Raw genomic sequence first — 18,927 nt, 5'->3', positions numbered from 1 at the left:
CGATGATCGGCGATCGGGAAGACCAGTTTCAGCGAGGACTCCGGAAAAGATTGCCACCGTTAAGCGCCTGGTTGAGAAGGATCCCCATATATCTATTAGAGAGATAGTGGACGAAACCGGGATTAACGAGGCAAGTGTGGACTGCATTTTGCGTGTTGATCTGAATTTGCGCAAAGTAGTGTCGCGTTGGGTACCTCATTTGCTGACTTCTGCCCAGAAGCGTTCGCGTGTGAATTTGGCCGAGTTAATTCTAGAAGATTTATCATCCAAGCGTCAGTATGAAATCTACACTGAAGATGAAAGTTGGTTTGCATACTACGAACCAAAACGGAAGCAGCAAAATAAAACTTGGATCACCAAAGGAAGCGGAAGACCGACAATTGTCAAGCGATCCCGAAGTACTTGGAAAGTTATGTACGCCTTTGTATCGGGCAGGAACGGAATCATTCACAAACGAGCTCTACCTCCTAAAACTACAGTGAATTCTGCGTGGTACTGTGAAAATGTACTTGAACCTTTCTTTGCGAAAATGCGAGAAAAACGACCCCAAAGTGGAACGACCCATGTGATTTGGCATCACGATAACGCCCGTCCACACACCTCAAAATACACAAAAAATTATTTAGCTGCGTCTGGTATGAAAATTCTCCCGCATCCTGCCTACAGCCCTGATTTGGCCCCCCACGATTTCAAAATATTCCCCACTTTGAAAGATAAACTTCGCGGAAAAAAGTTTGGAAGTGATGAAGAACTCGAAGGAAATCTTGATAGTGCCATCTCTTCTCTGGGTCGCCGTTTTTTTGTTTCGATGTTCGATGAGTGGAGGGATAGATGTAGAAAATGTATTAAGGCCAAGGGAGAGTATTTCGAGAAAATAAAGTGAATTGTGCGAACCAGTAAATAAATAAAAAATATACGACATGACTTGATTAGGTACCCTCGTATCTTGCATTTGTGCTTCGGACTGTGATATAGCGTATTCTGTGAGTATGAGGTATGAGTATGAACCTGCAGTGTGATGTTTTACTAACAATTAAACTGTACATGGTTGTTTTATAGGCTACTACGGACCTACGGTACTGCCGGTCAAGCGAGCGCTGTTGTTGTGAACGGCGTATCATTGATCTTTAATTTTTGGGAGAGGGGAGAGTTCCATAAATATGGCTAAAGCCTAAAGGGGATCGGGAGAAGAATTTCTCCATGGCTGTGGGCGAAGAGGTCAGCTATTACTATAATTATGCTTCTGAGCATTTGAAGCTGCAAACTACGCGCTTTGTAAGTATTTTGAATACCTATTGTTAGGGCTTCGCTACAGCTCTGTAAATCTGATGTCAGTTCCGTTTTCGCGCGCTACTTTGGGAATAAGCTTGGCTTTTTGCTTTCCTTGTTTTTTCGTCCTCCTGTGGTGCGCCGGTGACTGGCTGTTTTCGAAATTTAGACCCATATTTCAGAGTTCGGGCTGCTTGCATATCCTGTACTCCATAGTACGGCGCAAATAGATGTAGCCGGATTCAGCGACTCGCTGCTCTCAATTTTAATTGTAAATATTAGCATCGATCCTACAGGCAGCTAAATTCTGGCTTATTAAGAGCCGATGCCTGTTTTAATTGCGAACCGGCATGAGACTGACACGCGAGCCCAAACAGCACCACCGCTTTTTCTATTTATTCTGTGAAAACCTCATCCGTATCCCACGACGGTGCTCTGATTTATTTTCTTTTTTCTAGTGGTTCTCATACTCAGCTTCGTCAAACCGACTACAAATCGTAAAAAATTAATTTTCAGATATGATGTAACTGACAGGCATCAACGTGCTGTGATCAAGAAATTATTATGTGTGTAAAATGCAAACTGCAAAATGCAGGCTGTCATCAGGTGAAGTAGCTGTGGCTGAAACGCCAGCAGAAATCATAATCTAATCTCCTGAACAAGATTGCATTCAGCGCGCTCCGACCAGTTCGCAGTCTGTCAACGCCTCCTTCACGAATAGTTTATCTTTATATCTGAAATGTAAACGCACGAAATATTTCCACTTGTACTGTTTAAACGTTTCCTCATGATTTACTTCTCGATGGCACAGTCATACTCCACCAAGCTGTTTTTACATTACACATCACAGCCAGCATTACGTGTCTCACATCAACAATGGACAGGAGGTCGAGCTTTCTAAACTTCCTCTACAGCGATCAAAGTAACACACGCATAATACGATACGAACACATATTTTGATGCATCTCACGCATGCTATCATCGCGGCAGCGACTCATACCTGATGATGACCAGTCACACGGAGACGGATTATTATGGCTTTTTAATAATTCGACACTGTAGCTACGGTTGCACACCGTAGCTGCTGGCGCTGTCCTAAATCTGTTTGGCGTGTAAAATTGTGTAACGCTTAGTACTCCCCATTTCTGCATCCCTAATACTGGTTGCTTTTCCACGGCTGTGCGAGGGAATAAATAATCTTCATTATCGTCAGAATGGAGAAACAAGAAAGGAAATCCCGACTTATTCTGCTTTTGGCGTTTTTCCTAACGCTAACTGCCATCGGATTATTGGCCGGTAATCGAAACAACAATCCCATCATCTTATAACGATTAATTGGCTGTTGCTAAATCTCCTGTTGTCCGGGCGCTGCCTTGATTAGGTGCCATGAGCTCGGACGAATGGGTTTATGCGGAAATACAGCAGCTGAACAGGTCGCCTAGCCCGTCACCTGAATCCAGCCGAGCCGGTGCTGATGAACCAGGCTACGCCAGCCATGGACTCTTCAAGGGGAAATTTGTTCCACCGGGAAATATCTTGCGGGTGCAACATTCTGTAGATTGTAAGTGTGTTAGTAAACGTTGTGTGGGTGTTCATATTATCATGTTTCCATTTTTTTCGTAAAGTAAAAAGTTGTGTGCGCGTTTTGCCTGACTGCACAACATCCGTTACGATAATTATATATCACCGCCATCGTATCTGTGCACGCACATTTTGGCTACTTTGTACCGTTTATCTTTTATAGTAACCTGTAACGCCTCGACACGAATCTGCCGCTATGACGCTTTTGACCCAAGGGATGGCCATCTATATTATGTGGAGTCGAACTCGTACGCCAGCATAAACCTGGCGGAGTTTTGTGAAAAAACATCTCAAGCTACTGGTACACTTACTTGTTAGTTGATGCAGTGAACAGTGTGTGTTGTTGAGCTTTACCGTTCCGTAGAATGAATGTTGCTGATTGTTTAATTATGAAAAAGCTTCCTGGATCCAAGCGATCCTAGTAAGATATCGTACAAAGCAGACCATGCAGATGACAATCTTGCTCTTTTCCTTCCAGGAATTTTAGAACATCCAGGTGAACCCAGTTTTTGGCTTTGGATCTCCACAGTCATATTTCTCTCCTTGGCTATACTGTTCGCCCTCTTCGCAGCGATCGCAACGCTAGTAAATGGTAACTGCAAAAATTTTAGATTTACCTTTTGAAACGATAGCGAAAATAGCGAGATATCAGACATTTGTAATTTATAACGTGGAACAGGGGCCTGTTGTAGTTTTTCTTAACAACACCGTCGTTTCTTCTTTAAATTACTTTAATTAAGTAGTGAACGCATTTGGTGCATGCATTGTTAAACTGCCGAATTAGACATGCTTTTTTACCTCTTGGAATCTACTTGTGTGCCTGTTAAAAAGCGTTAGTTTATATCTCCAGTTGACTCATTGCAGTCGTTAATACGTACAGTATGCAAACTATTAATTCAAGCGCTCGGGTATATATTAGCAATCGATGTTTTGAACCAGATTTCATTTTCATGGCTGATAATTTGCTTTAGTGATATATGTCCCGATCTCCGACATTGCGGGAATCCAGGGCGTATATGTGTGGAACGCAATTGCAAGTAAGCCCTCTACAGATTTATTGTGAAATGGTTGGACCTGTGGCATGTTTGATACTTAAAAATGTTCTTACCATGTTTACAACAAAATATTGGGAGTAATCGTACACTTTTTCTATGAGTATTCAGTGGAAGCTTTGTTTTGCTTTGCTGTATATATTAATGCTTCGTTTGGTTGTACTTTATGATAACTGTAAGATGTAGGTATAGTAATTTATCGTTAATTGTGCATGCACAAGGGGTAATTAGAGCTGTAGCTAAAAAGCAAACAAAGTAAGATGCAGCCGCATGGTATAATTTTTTTGTATAATCTGTACAATTTTGTTTTTTACTAGGTTTGAGTACCTTGACCACGCTTTGCATCTGGGCTGGCATGTACTACAGCCACCTGCGGTACAACATACTTCCAGTCATTGTTATCGGCTGGGGAGGGACAACATGCGGCCTGGCATATCATGGGAATGCAGTCTGGATAATCCTTGCAGCGCTTCTGATATTCATCTTGAATATTGCTGTCATCCGGTGTCGGAGAGGAGTTAGTTCTGTACGTCATCCTGGAAGAGCGATATACGTTAAAGGGCATGCAAAAGACGGGCACGATACCACATACTACTGAAGCAAACTTGCCAGCCTTTCCACATTCCTATTTACTGTTGCTGACATTGTGTTGTTTTGGGTGGTTTTGATTTCTGATTACCTGTATGTCCATGACATTGTATCAATGATTTGCCATAATATGTTTACTGCGAGATGAAATGTACGAGTTTCCATGTACGATTCCATGTTTTTGTTCTAATGGTTTTCGCACATAAAAGACAGCAGAATTTTAAATTCCGAGACTGTGACTTGTGAGCAACCCAATGTAAAGCACAGCAATGTTCCGAACTTCCGCGCAAGATAATATTCAACAGCTAGGGTAGCGTCTCAGGGCTAATAAATAACTACTGCAATAGTGAATTAGCTGATGTTCATCTGACCCGTTCGATTCTCGACTATTTAAATTCATTTGTAATAGCTAGACTCGAAAGGCACTTTAAATGCGTTCTGTACGATACAGAGCCGGAAGTTCTGTAATTTTTCGATCACACCCCCCTACCTCTGATTGGACGGCCGAGTTAAAGTGTTCTGTATCTAAAAGGAACTCTCCTGGCTCCGTTACGATACAGAACTCGCATTCTTGCTAGGCCAAACTTATTTTTGATGTGGATGCACAGTCCGCTGTACGTCTAAGTCGGAGTAAGTCCTATTTTTAATTTTCAAGTTTTGAGGATGTAATTAACGGGAGTTTAATTTTTTCTATCGAATCAACATTCCAGTTCTGCTTTGTTCACTGATTTTAGCTGCCTCCGACTGTGCATGTTTCAATTTGTATCGTGGCAACAAGCAACTTCGCCATAGCCGTCAGCGCGAGGAATACCTCAGCGTACTTTACATGCAATATGGCCTTTCGCTTTTTCACCAGTCGTTTGATTTCTTAACTTAACAAAACTTCAGATCGCAGAAAAACAGAAAGGAAACTAGCACAAAATTGTTGTGAAAAATGAATAAATCGTTGACCAATTCAACTACGGTAACTGGGCGCTTTTAGAAACCGTGGTCTCGTTGCTCTGTAACGCTCTATAAGATTCAGCGCTGTACCATTGGTAGATTCACTTATACAGAACTCCCGGCTCTGTATCTTACAGAACACATTTAAAGTGCGTTTCGAGTAGTACTAATATCGATTTTTTGTGTACTTAACTGTAAGTACGGTTGATTTAACTTCACTACATTTACTTCTCGCTGTCGGCACATCTGCTGTCCAGTATTGAAATTTATACCTTAAACTATTGTAGAACCCAGTGCTCACGGGCAGACTGGTACGACGCAAACCCTCGAGATCACACAAGGTACTGGTGCTGTAAAAATTTTGAAATTACTTATGCATATTTCAAGATTATGATAACTGACGTAAGTTCTTAAACGCATAGCACAGTGCGAGCACACTAGAGTAGATTTCGGCATAGAAAATTTCTTCTGCACACATGCAACATTTTAAAATAAAAAACGATTGCTTTACTGGACCGGTTTTACTAAATAAACAAAAATAAACAAACAAAATTTAATGCTCTGATGTTACTGCATTTTACTGCCGGAAGTTCTCAAAGTTTATAGATGCAACTACAATAGTGTAGTAAGCTACAGTAAGTGTGCTCAATTACGCACTGGCTACACGAATGCATGTTTCTCGAAGTGGTCAACAGAACTTACAGTGGAGTACTTCGTAAAGGTGGTAAAAGCCGCAGCAAGAGCGCTGCGCATACGGCGGTGGGTATGCGGTACCACCAGTTTGAAGTCCAGCGTAAGGTCATCACGGCGACACGGCCTGTCGCACACGGCAAGGTCGTGATAGCTCCGTTTCGTGGCGTTCCCCACGGCGTGGGCGACGTCCACGCCATGAGGAATTAAGTTATTAACATGTCATATGCCGCGGATGTGTTTCTCGGCCGGCATGCTAGAGCGAAATTCGGAGGAACCTTACATACTGTACTTCCGAACGCAGTTGCGACGGAAGGCATGCAGGGAAGATCGAGGAAAGTGTTTGGCATGCATGGGGTGAGGTACATGTGGACACCGTCCCGATGCCCGACATAACACCATGTGTACATACTACCTAAAAATGATATGCTCATTACAATTATCGCGTTATGTACTTAGTAAAAAACATGCTCTATAAGATGAGCTATATGGTACTTTTTGGGAATTATTTTGAAAATTCGCTAGCCACTTCACGTTAAGTTATTGCATCATTGCATGTGCACAACAGAAAATGCGAAACCGCTTCATTGTTTCTGAAGCCGGTCCCGCGTTATACCTGTAGTTAAAACTTGAACATTGTGAATATATATATATATTACCTTCAACATATTAATTTTGTGAACGTTTGTTCGTTTGTGTTCACGGCCACATTCAGTTCCAGGTCATGTTCACTAAACCAGAATTGACCGATAAAGAAATGCAAAAAGCAAAGCGGCAGAGAAACGACCATCAAATGACATAGACATTTATTTACCTAATGTTTTAACTGGCTCGGAATTGAGGCATGTTGCCAGAACAGCGTTCGAGATTTTGAGAGAATTAAGCCTTTTGTGGAGAGAATAGAATTTGAGACCATCAACGGTTCCAGATTTTCGTGATCCTCAACCGGCATGAAGTTGCACTGCCGAAAGATATGTAAACCATCAGTCACCTTCTTAGCCCTTTTTGTGCGACTTCGAGGTATCCCATGGCGCAAGTAAGCAGACGCTCATCTGTGATCTGGATAACAACTTAGGGAGTAGTATAATCGTCGTTGTTAAACATGAAGGAAACCAATTAAACAATAATTAAAATCTTAGGGAGTTGGGGTTCATTATGTACATTTCGTATTAGCAAAAGTTTTGGGAGACCTGCAAGTTTAGATTGCCGAAAACGAGGTGTTGAGACCACGAAATATGAAATGCCTTAAAAAAATGCCTCGTCGGTCGTCCTCCGCACGGTCGGCAACGATGATATTTTAATTTGGTGTCCGATTTCATGTTTTTCGATTTTGTTATCGTAGCAAACTGTTCCGTTACACTTTACCTTATATTGCGATTGTAATAAAACAATAATTGTACAAATGTACAGCTGCAAGAAAGAACCGGCCAGATTTCCGGTTTAGTCTCTAGACATGCTTTCCCTTCGGCTTTTACTCCATTTTTTGAAAATTTTGTTGAAAATCTTATCAAATTAAAATTAGAATAAATAACTGGTACTACTGGATATTTTGGGTTAATGCCGGGAGGCTAAGCGACAGTAAGGCGGAAGAAGAAGGAAGCATAGGATTATGAAATACATGTCAACGCAGCTATTAGAATACATCATGTTCTGGTGGCAATTCAGGGCTTGCGCGCCGGGATAGGGACTGAGTCGCAATAAAGGTTGTATTTTTAAAAAAAAGTGCAATACTTGATTGTACTTAGTAGTAAAAAAAAAGTACAGCATCTGTCATGGGAACAGTACCAGCGTCGCCGACGAAACTTAGACGAAATGTTCTGTGATTGGGCCGTAGTTGGCGGATAGTTGGTACCTTTAATAAGTATCATGGTACGAGTACAAACTATGCACCAGAACAAACTAGCATTTGTAAAAGAAACACTTCCTCTATGCTATCCTGATCGGGGATCGTACCCATTACACAAATTGCGTTTCCCCGTTGTATTTGCGTAGATATAGTTGGTTGGTTGGTATTCGAATCTTTAATTTTTATAGAAAACTTGTGACTGCCCATGTATTGTATTTCGAAAATTAATAAAATGTGTTCCTTCGTAGTACTATATTCTAGTAGTGTCTAATGTCTACTGTAGTAGTACCATTCCGCAAGGTGGGTAGAACTAGATACCCACCTTGATTTCCGCCAGCCGCCGGCCGGTTCCTGGCTGTCACCGGCGAACGTTATTTAACCAACGACACTAGAGCAAAGAAAACTTATTGCTGATCTACGTTCATTATCTCATAAATTTTATCTATGATTTTGCAGATACGCAGTATTGCAAAGCTGTTAAGCAGCAGCAACAAAATTGGTTTGAATTCTTAAATCTTAGCTTGCAGTCGGTAAAACTGAGTGCTCGATAGCACCGTTGAAAATAGTAGCCCGGAAAATTTTGCAACGTTCGCTCGCACTGTTTTCTCAGAAGCTCCGCTGAATTCAAGAAATAAGAAACTTTTCTTTTTGAATTGCTGTTGCACTGGTTTCCGGTATCAAACCTCAAACGGCACGTTCAAGTATATCATTATGATTATAGTATACCTATGGTGCAATGCCATCTATTCTTTCATTAGTTTCATACCTTTTAGTCTTCCGGATCTTTTTTTGTTAAGAATACTGTAAGTAATTATAATTAAACTGAGCAAAGGCTGGGGCCTCATTTTGCGTAGTCAGCGACTCAGCGCTACTAACTAGAAAGTTTTAGCGGCAGTTTGCAGTAACCCGTGGCGGGAAGCATCTGCGAGCTGCTCGAGGTCATTAAACCACGCCTATTTTTCCGGACAAGTCAGCCATCTTTTCTGCGGATACTCAAGGTTGAGTGAGACACGTCAGAGTCATGTGAGCCAGAATCAAGTTGGCAGCGCAGCGGGCGACATCAGCATTTTTCTATTTTATGATCCGCACGCTTAAGTACCGCAAGGCTAGTTTCAGTGCCGTCGCCAAATGCGGAACGAATTTACTACTATATTCGTCAGAGCGGCCGTTTAATACCATCACTCTACGTAGCATCGGAAACTTGTACCCATGCGAGCCGGTCTTCCTTGACTGCAATGGAGATGGCTGAGCGGCTGATTGTGAGCTTTCGCTGCAGAGTGCAAAGCAAAACAAAATACTGCCGTATGAACTCTGATTTCGTGCAGGGTGCAACAAAATATTATGGCCTTGGCGTATGGCATGCCGTCAGAAGCAAAGGCAGTAGTAAATCGTTTGCAATAAATATAGTAATTATTGCAAATTTGCTACTGTTGTACCGCACGTAGCTGCATTACCCACGAACCAGTTACGGCCACGGGTTAGCTATAAACGCTGTAACATGTAAATTTGTGATGGTCATAATTTGTTACAAGGAGAGTTTTCAAGTCATACTAAACCAGTATGACTTTATGCAGTCGACTTCCATTGTTCATTTGAGCACAATGCGGCATTGTAGGTGACACAATCCGCATTAGGCATTATTTTCTGAAATTCCAACTTCAGGTGACAATTTTAAACAGAAATACGGACATTATACGGTAACTCAACACTTGTCCGGTAACTTGTCAACGACAATTTAAATAAAAATTTGCTGTAAGACAGAGTCCCTCACCACATCTCTATACTTTTTACGCTTATTATTATACCGAAAGACGAAACGTAGTGTACTTCGTGGTAAACAGCACCGAGGATTTACCATAATATTATTGAGACAAGCATTATGAAACGCACATTTTGCAAATGCGCATATTAAAAGGCTTTACATATCTATATAGTATGCGCCAGCCGCCAGTCTATACTATACATATCTATACGCTTATGAGCAGATTTCGTACATCTATGTCAAATCATTGGCCATCATAATTGAATTAACAGGTGCGCCAAATGCTGCATAAATTTAACAACTGATAACAGTTCGCTTCTCCATACATATCCGACTTAATTTTTTTTAAATGAGATACGGTACATGCAGTACTGTACTTGTATCATAGTGCTTGTGCCGGTTCAACGATTGCGGACTACGGCAGCACACTGCGCACGTCTAGGTAAGACTCTGGGCGATAACGAGCACAACGGCTCACCACGACATCTAATATGATCTGCTCATGGGTCGGGTGATAGATAGTACATTAAATTGGTGAGTAATTTGTAAGTTCTACGGTCCTTATTCGTTCTTGGAATCAAACTTCTAAATCAGTTTTGGAAAGATAAAACTGAACATTTAACGAAGTCGATCATTTGTTTAACATTTGGAAAGCAATCGAATCGTGTGTATGATCATCCGTTGTTGTTTTACTCCAGCTGTTTTCCGTTGTGGTTTTAACTCTATCCAGCTCCGTCGTATTCGCATAGCAGTAAGCTATTTATTTGCCTTATCTCCGAATCGCGTTTGTGTCATCGCTTAAAGAAGCAAGCACCCACCTGAAAATTGTAACCGCAGCTGCGTAAAAGGGGACTTTAATACTTGAATTTTGGATAAATGTACTATCATGTGGATGTGATGCATATCGGTTCGGAAACCAATCGTTTGAATGAGCCAGTTGTATCCAGGATGACTCCTGACTAAAAATAATACTTTCGAATCGCGCATGCCAGATTCTTTTTGGAGTTGTTTGGAGAAACTAAAACTGGATATACTTTGCAATTATTCACGGACTTTTAATCAAGCAAACCACTATTCATAATCCCATCAGTTATGCCGAAATTGTTGGTTATTCCAGGTAAAGGCGGTTGTACGTACATGCGTATTTTCGTGTAGGACGTATAGATTATTGTGGAATGGACAGATGATAGAATCGTATACATACTGCTTGGTAAGTATACGAATTGCAGTGGTTGTTGACAGCATGTAATTGTGGGTTTGTCAGTCAGCTGAGTTGACCACTCCCTGTCATATGTAGTTGAAATAGCGTAGTGTTGTACAGGAAATTACATGCGTGAACAGTTACAAGAGACCCTTAATTATTTAACCTAGACACGGTTTGTAATTTCGCATTTTGTTACTCTTTGAGCCTTCTATGTTAGAATTTGAGTACAGTATAGTCACTATAGTGAGTTGATTTGTTAAGTGTTTGGCCTAATGTTTATTCGGTATGTGGGTATGCGTTCAGGATTTTAATGGAACCAAAGTTAACTAATACAGAGTACAGATATACTGTAACAAAAAATAACACGTCCTTTACATTTTAAGAAAACATCATGGCCGGATACTGCCGCTGTTTATTTTTTTTTTAAACGATGACCCTTCTACAACCAGTTGTTTCGTATTTCAGAAAATTCGAAATTTGGTAAACAGAGTGTGGTACAAAGAGCAAAATTTGTGAATCTGGCATTGCTATCATGAATTTTCATTCGTCATTCGTGCAATTGCAATATTATATGATTTTTCGTACAGTCGTACTGCATTATTCTGATAAAAAAATTAAGTTTTCGCCTTTAACTTTAAGTTAGTTCTAACAGAATTTCAGCCGCTGATTTTCTGTTCTGGTAAGAATCTCGGAGATGACTCCTGTACCATAGAATCATAGATTAATATGCATTCGTTTGCACTTCCTCCTGAAAAAATTACGATACGGATCGGATTATGTGTGTAGATGATTTTATCAGATCACTGGTTGCATAAGCGGCTTCCCACTCTTGTCTAGAGTATCGGCAGTTTTTTCATAGCATGTGCGCCATCTTTTTTCTGCGTGTGCCTCCAACAGTTGGTAGTAGTAGACGCGGAGATCAATCGGAACGATCGCTGCTGATCCGCTAATACGACACTACGACAGGTCCACACGACCACACCGTACGTTGCAATCCGCTGCACGTCCGCGACATCTAACCGCGAATGCTGGCTTGATCGTGATAAGTTCAGATAGTAAAAGTTCTACGGTACATACCGTAAGTGTACGCTATAAAGTATAAACGCAGTGTCGAACTTCCGTTGATGATTCGACTTTCCACTTTCGATATCTTACGGCGATGCAGAAATGAAGAGTGCCGCCCTCTGAATTCTGAGTTCGTGTGCGGTTGTGCCATAAGCAAACCTCATGGTCAGTGTATCACGATATACAAGTGCTGTATAATGACACCGGGGCACCCATAAAGAATTAATGAGTATTTTACACAAACTTCTTAAGTACTGTATCTGTTTCATTTCATGCATGTTAAAATTTGCGCCATTAAATAATACGTTACAGTACGTTGTTGTACGTCAGCAGCTAAGAGTTCCTGGTAAATCAAGATATTTTGTTCATTCTTTCCCAGATGGACGTTACAGATGCATAGTCAGTACGCACTGACCACAAACAGTAGTAATTGCAATGGCATGTCGAATAGTTTTTCCATAAACTTTATTTTGCGAAAAACTAACGGCACTGCTTTGGCACTCCAGGTACTTCACTACGTACCGGCATTTTTTAGCTTTGGTTGATTTAACATAGGCACATTCAATGTACCTCTGTTAAATCACTACTTTGCTATACTGTACATAAATACTGCATTTGTATTTTCAACGTGGGAATGTTTCACTTCTTGGAGGCTTGTGCAGGCATCATTTTTTCTGATCCCCATTAAAAACGCTTAGAACTGACTTTTTGTGTGCTAGTATTTTTACATAAGCGAATTAAAGGAAATATTCTGTTGCGTCCACGACTAAAACGTTTACAGAATCTGTGCTCTATAGATATGCTGTCATACAAGAGCACATATACTTTTAATAACAGTCATGAGATTCATAGCAGGATAAATAAAAGCCAAAAAAGCAGCCGATACTGTGTTCTCATGACGAAAGTTGTTTGGCTGCAGCTGGCTTGAGAAAGTTTGCTTGAAAATGTATGTTTTTTGTGCCGTTTTGCGGTTTGTAGCAATTTTGAAGCTTTGCCAGTCATACAATCTACTGAAACTAGGGTAGGCTTCCATTTCCAGGCCCACAGTTTCCTTACGTAGTTGTGGTCGTAAGATTGATTTTGCCGAAATGAACTTTCACAAAGATGACGCACAAAGTTACAAACTACCAGTGAATAGGTACAGTAATGGCAAGTGTTGTCATTACTGTTTATTTTAAAACGGAATGCATTATGCTGACGGGAAAAATACAATTTCCTTCACACGGCATTAGATATTAGAACTGCTGAATAGTCTATTTGCAAGTATGATTGTAATTACAAATACATTATTACCTCTCAGCATAATAAACATTTTTGTGTAGCGCTGTATGATGCATTGATACTTGTTTGACAACATGAACTGAAAATTTCAGTTTTTCACAGTTTCTTGCCTTTTTACAAGTTAAAATTAAAGTTTTTCCTTTTTTGTAGCCGCCTTCTTGTTTTTTGCGCCGGTGATCCTGGCCTTGATTTGCGAGCATTACGACGATGTCCCATGCCAGCGCAATAAAACAGAATGCCGCGTCAAACAGAAAGTGTGCATTGATGAACCCATGTGCTACGCGTTTTGGATACTGCAGAAAATTGTGAGTTGACTCTTTCGTGTACTCGTATTTCCGAAATACAGGAATAGAAAAGTTGACAATTTATTCACTGTAGGACGGTGTGGAGCGCATGATTGTATTGAAGAAAGGATGTTGGAGTGATAACAGTTGCAGTAACCAGTCACGATGTATCAGCCGGCAAAATCCTCGGGTAAACCCTTTCAAAAGGGAAGAAGGGCCAAACTATTTCTGCTGCTGCGAGGGAAACAGCTGTAATTCGCAGCTGTTCATGACGCCCGATAAGTCCACCAATGTGTCGGATCAGATGAAATATCATGAATACCTTCCGCATAAAGAACTGCAGACTGCATCGCGTATAACAGATCTACCGTTTCAAATGCTGAATGAGCCGGAAAACCCTAATCGTTATCAAAGCAACAATTCCAGTTCCGGTGAGATTACAGCCGGCCGACTACCGCATGGTCCTGTCGAGAAAGCCACCACTCTGGATTCTTTTGTGGTCATTGTCATTATTGCCAGCATTTTGTTCGCGCTCATCGTGCTGGGAGTTTTGTTTGTGTGCATACATCGCCGATACCATAATCAGGCGCCTTGGGATGGCAAAAACTCGGGTGTTGACTTGGAAAGTCCGTTACAGATGGCGCCACTAATTGCCAAAGAGTACGAAGATCAAGACGGTTGCGCATTGCTAAAGAAGATCCAGTACCTGGAACGGAAGTCCTTAGGGAGATACGGAGAAGTCTGGAAAGGCAAAATTAACGAGGTATGTATGATTGTGCCTTCCATTATTACTTACAATAATATTAATTTGGTATTCGGAATGATTTTTGTGACACTGATCGCGGATTAATGTACCTATCTTTGACTGCGCCGACATTCTTTGCATAATAGTGAGCGCTTAATGATGGCCGTTTATTAGTTAATTAACTGCTTTATGTGTTATTGGCATATTCGTTTACACTGTCAGCTGATGAAAAGTCTGCTACATTCTGCTTAAATATATTGTATTATTGTTTCCGTCTGCAGTTTATTTAACCAGTTTCAGTGGTTTGATAGGAGTACGTTTCTTATTGTGAATGACGATTTATGCCACTGAATAAATCGAGCTGATTTGACAGGTTATTGTCGCGGTAAAAGTGACCCCTATCGCGGAAATGTCAACATGGAGCAATGAAGTGAACATTTATAAAAAGTTTCTTCTGTCTCCGCATCCCAGCATTCTGCGCTGTCTGATGTCGAGTGATCCGGGGTCTGATCTGGGTCGCTTACTCTTGGTGACCGAATTTCATCCCTTGGGCTCCCTTATGGAAGTACTCAAATGTCGTGTGGTGAGCTTGGATGAAGCGGAAAAGATTATGAGTAGTATGATAGCTGGTATCGCATTTCTCCACGATTCGGATGGGAAACCGGCAATAGCGCACCGGGACTTCAAATCCACTAATGTGCTCATTAAGAGCGACCTCACCGCCTGCCTGGCCGATTTCGGGCTGGCCAGTGCATTCGAGCCCAACGAACGTATTGGCGATAAACATGGACAGGTAAGGAAGGGCGGATGATGCTCGGCTGTAAGAAAATACCGTCGCTCGTCAACGATTTAAATGGGCGTAAAACTAGCGTACTATGAGTGTGGAATGCTGAATGAGGTTTCACGGCTGATAGGTTTTGAAAGTTTGTATTAGAGCATTGCTCAGAGTGCGGTGAAACTGCCGGTAAAGCACCGATATGTAGTCACACGATTGGAACGTTGATTCGGATGACGCTGTATAGGTAGCTTTTCTCGGCATCTTATTTTTAACGAGAAATATTGATATTTTCTTTTCACTGCCCATTGAACCGTGACTGCGGATTACGTTTCCCTGGGGCATAGGTCTTTTCACGTTAATCATGTTACTGCATTAATAATTATCTTTATTTTTGGATATTTGGCTTGACCAATATAATTCATAAGCAAAGTTAAATGCAGTTTTATAACAAGATGAAGTCAAAAGCACTTATGGATTTTTGTAAATACCTGTCAGAAAACCGCCTTCAGGCTGCAGAATGAGCGACGATAACGACTTTGTGTCAAGACATACTGGAACAGGTTCACTAAATTACTCTGCATCGTAAATTTTGAACTACCTTTGTGCAGGGCTGTGGCAAGAAAGGATCGAAGAAATGTACTGCGTCTGTGAACTGTTTACGAAAGTCATTGAAAATCGTGCTTACAGATGTAGGGCAAAATGAGTCCGCTGCTTGTACTTACCAGGTTAATACAAGTAATTACTGTGTAGAATTTAATGACGGTTTTTTTTAATGCATATTTATAACAATTGTTTTATTTGGTAACTTTAAATGAAAAGAATGCCAAATTCTTTATCTGATTTAATTTGAAATTTGTGTTATTATGATTAATATAATGAGTTGGTGGGTGACCACTACACACTTAAATAAGATAACTTGACCTTTACCATAATTTGGTTTTGTGAGCCAGACGAAATTTAAAAAGTCTGGTATGATAATTTACTTGAAGCAATTTAATGGAATGTTTTTGGTTATGTATGCTAGAATGTTTTGGGTTGTAGAAAAAATTTGCATAGGCTAGTCTGATGTGTTCTTCGTGGTAATTCTGTGTGTTAAAATATCGGTCTCCGTGAAAAATAAAGTTCGCGGTCTTGCAGGTTGGCACGCGACGCTATATGGCACCGGAGTTGTTGGAAGGCGCCATTTCGCTGAATGTTGCATCATTCCTACGCGTCGATATTTATGCATGCGGTTTGGTGATGTGGGAAATTTTATCGCGAACCCGATTCACTCCAAATGAGCAAGTCGGAATATACAAGCTGCCGTTCGAAGACGAACTGGGAATTAGTCCGACCAATGAAGCTGTTCAGGGCTCTGTGGTTCATAAGCGCGTACGGCCGGTGCTTAAGGAATCATGGCGGAAGGATTCGGTAGGTGAACATATGTTTGTAGAGTATTGATTAAACTCCGCGTAGTGTATTATCGATCGGTTTCGGGAAATGAAACACACATGACCGATAGCGGTGTTTCTGCCTGAGTTGCGTAATTTCCTACACATTTTTGTTTGCTTTGCATTCACGCTATCCTACTAGGAATTTGCGAAGGAGCGCATCGAGATAATCAACCAGTGTGACACCATGTGCAGAGATAAACTGGTGCCATGGGTTCCCAATACAATGCCTCTATGTGACAAAAATTCGAATTCTCAACCTTGCAGTTGATTATGTGTTATCACTATCAGTTCGAGGGACAACGACACGAAGCTTGTGGTTTCAAACTTTGTTTAGTGAATTACGACGAGAGCGCATAAAGATATCTTTTACTCAATATCAATAAATTATACAAGTATTCTCTTATTGTTAGTCAAACCAAAAATGCAACGTAGTGCATCGTTAAGTGATGAAAAGAGCCTGTGGCACACGACCTTACAATTAGTTTGGGTGTGTGACTGGAATTTATGTACATACGGCTTTTGCTCCGGGTAGGGCAGATGCAGCGCAAACGATGGATATCCGAAAAATATGTTTACGAAATTATTTTAATATGACATTGCTAATGAAGTTACGTTTTACAGAGAACATCTCCAGTATGCGTCACCATTGAGGAGTGCTGGGATGCGGATCCGGAAGCGCGACCCACTGCATCGTGTTTATTGAATCGAGCGAGACAGTTTGCTCACTTGCTCGGTTCGTCGTCGGATGGTGAACTTCCGCCGCGCTACAGCGACCTGTCATTAATATCACCGTCGCTCGCATCGCCCCTACGGGACACCACCGTGGTGGCATGAAACCCGGGAAAGGGGAGAAAATATTATCATGGCGAGCATTATTGAGAAAGCGCACTTTTTGCAGAACCCGAGTGATTGATTTGTATTCAACCGGAATGTATACAGGAGGAGAAGGCATTTTTATCTATATGCACACTGTATATCTCTCTCTTGCTGTCTGTTTCTCCCTTATATTGTTTTTGTGAATCTTGATTGACCCAAATTTGTGGGACCAGACTGCGCCAGACCGCGATGCAGACCGTACGCACACATTAACTACACAGCACCAAGTCATCGTAATTGGCCAGCGTTCTGAACAGTGGCCGATCTTTTGATTGACAAAAGTCGAGCGGAGAGATCCAAGTATGCTGAACCAGAGATGCCTCCCAGTACGTTATATGACACAGCTGATTGACTGGGTTATACTCACTGCGAACTGACCCAGTCCCGCCTGTTTGATGAACCGGCACGGTATTTTGACGAGCTGCCGTACGAAGTGAAGGACAGTGTGTATTTCACTGTACATGAAGAGCTGAAAGAGGGAGACGAGAATGCGGCGGGGGATGCGAGATGTGATCTTTGGACAATCGGAAGTATTGACATCTTTATTTGTCCATTGGGTTGGATACATTGTTGGAGAACGTACACGGATTCCCCTGTATTACGTCGAAACTCTTGACCAAAGTCCGGACTTCTTGTGCCGTATATGTTACCAATGAATTTTTTATACCTCTTCTGTTCCTTTGCGTGGCCAGTATGACTACGTAATGGCAGACAACGCGTCCAAATGTTTAACGAACACACAGGCTTGTTCGTAGATCTGAATTATTTCAAGTTTTAACTTATATTTGTTCATTTTTAGCTTGATTTTTACATAGTTTTAATTGCTTTGTTTTTGACGTTTTGATTGCATGCTTGCGTTTTGATTTTACTTTTCTAATTTATGACATTAGTGATATTTCATGCTATACCCGGTACAGTTTGTATTTTTAAATATATTACAGTTTCAGCTTGTTTTTTTAGCATTTGCAGTGGCTTAGACGTATGCGCTTTTGCGCTCCACATTTTATGTTTGGTTGCTTATATTTGGATTTTGGATGTCTCGCTGTACTACGTCTATACCAGAAGCCCGCTGCTGACTGGTCTTTTTGTGGAGATCGAAGGCCACTATGTCTGCAAAAAAATGGACATCAATTACACTGGAGAATTTTGGAAACTTCAAAATTATTTCGATGAATCCGAAACCTTGCGGTCGGCTAGTGAAACCGGCTTCCAAAGTTCTCTGGTTGCAAAAGTAAAGAAAGCACCGGGTACCACTTTTGCCGAAATGCCCGTATGGATGTTGATCAGCTGATTGTAAAAATTTGTTTTTGCCAAATAACTGGGGTGAATGTTCTTGTCGGGAAATGAATTCGCACATATCTGATTTTTAATGTTGTTTGCAGTTTTTAAGAATATTAACATTATTGATATAGTTTGCAGGCGAACTGTTGGTTTGAATTTTTGGGGATTATGTTATCATGTTTCTTCAGTGAACATTTGTACATAAAATTCATTCTGGAGAATCTGTTTTCATTAACGTAAATGGATTCGC

At 41.1% G+C, this 18,927-nt stretch overlaps 2 protein-coding genes across 2 annotated transcripts; both read left to right on the top strand.

Annotated features, from left to right (window-relative positions):
- The first annotated feature begins 2,049 nt into the window (after window positions 1-2,049).
- LOC129587672 (uncharacterized) lies at window positions 2,050-4,715 on the top strand. The gene is made up of 6 exons (XM_055481519.1): window positions 2,050-2,565; window positions 2,651-2,830; window positions 3,014-3,151; window positions 3,329-3,442; window positions 3,822-3,887; window positions 4,220-4,715. The coding sequence occupies exons 1-6, from the start codon at window positions 2,484-2,486 to the stop codon at window positions 4,498-4,500; spliced, it is 861 nt and encodes a 286-aa protein (XP_055337494.1). The 5' UTR covers window positions 2,050-2,483; the 3' UTR covers window positions 4,501-4,715.
- Window positions 4,716-10,251: 5,536 nt separating this feature from the next.
- On the top strand, window positions 10,252-18,898 carry LOC129587660 (activin receptor type-2B-like). The gene is made up of 6 exons (XM_055481490.1): window positions 10,252-10,847; window positions 13,431-13,585; window positions 13,659-14,327; window positions 14,683-15,102; window positions 16,225-16,497; window positions 17,142-18,898. Exons 1-6 carry the CDS (start codon window positions 10,823-10,825, stop codon window positions 17,352-17,354), a joined length of 1,755 nt encoding a protein of 584 aa, XP_055337465.1. The 5' UTR covers window positions 10,252-10,822; the 3' UTR covers window positions 17,355-18,898.
- Window positions 18,899-18,927: the final 29 nt, after the last annotated feature.

This window comes from Paramacrobiotus metropolitanus, unplaced genomic scaffold (genome assembly GCF_019649055.1).
Source record: "Paramacrobiotus metropolitanus isolate TYO unplaced genomic scaffold, Prichtersi_v1.0 Parri_scaffold0000026, whole genome shotgun sequence".
NCBI classification, from domain to species: domain Eukaryota; kingdom Metazoa; phylum Tardigrada; class Eutardigrada; order Parachela; family Macrobiotidae; genus Paramacrobiotus; species Paramacrobiotus metropolitanus.
This window is presented reverse-complemented; position numbering and strand designations above follow the sequence as displayed.

Excerpts from the sequence above, each read along its gene's own strand:
- LOC129587672 (XM_055481519.1), top strand. The coding sequence starts at position 2,484 with ATGGAGAAACAAGAAAGGAAATCCCGACTTATTCTGCTTTTGGCGTTT. Across the intron at positions 2,566-2,650 it reads TGCCATCGGATTATTGGCCG|GTGCCATGAGCTCGGACGAA; the intron begins GTAATCGAAACA and ends TGCCTTGATTAG. Across the intron at positions 3,888-4,219 it reads TGTGTGGAACGCAATTGCAA|GTTTGAGTACCTTGACCACG; the intron begins GTAAGCCCTCTA and ends GTTTTTTACTAG.
- LOC129587660 (XM_055481490.1), top strand. The coding sequence starts at position 10,823 with ATGCCGAAATTGTTGGTTATTCCAG. Across the intron at positions 14,328-14,682 it reads GGAAAGGCAAAATTAACGAG|GTTATTGTCGCGGTAAAAGT; the intron begins GTATGTATGATT and ends CTGATTTGACAG. Across the intron at positions 16,498-17,141 it reads AATCATGGCGGAAGGATTCG|AGAACATCTCCAGTATGCGT; the intron begins GTAGGTGAACAT and ends TACGTTTTACAG.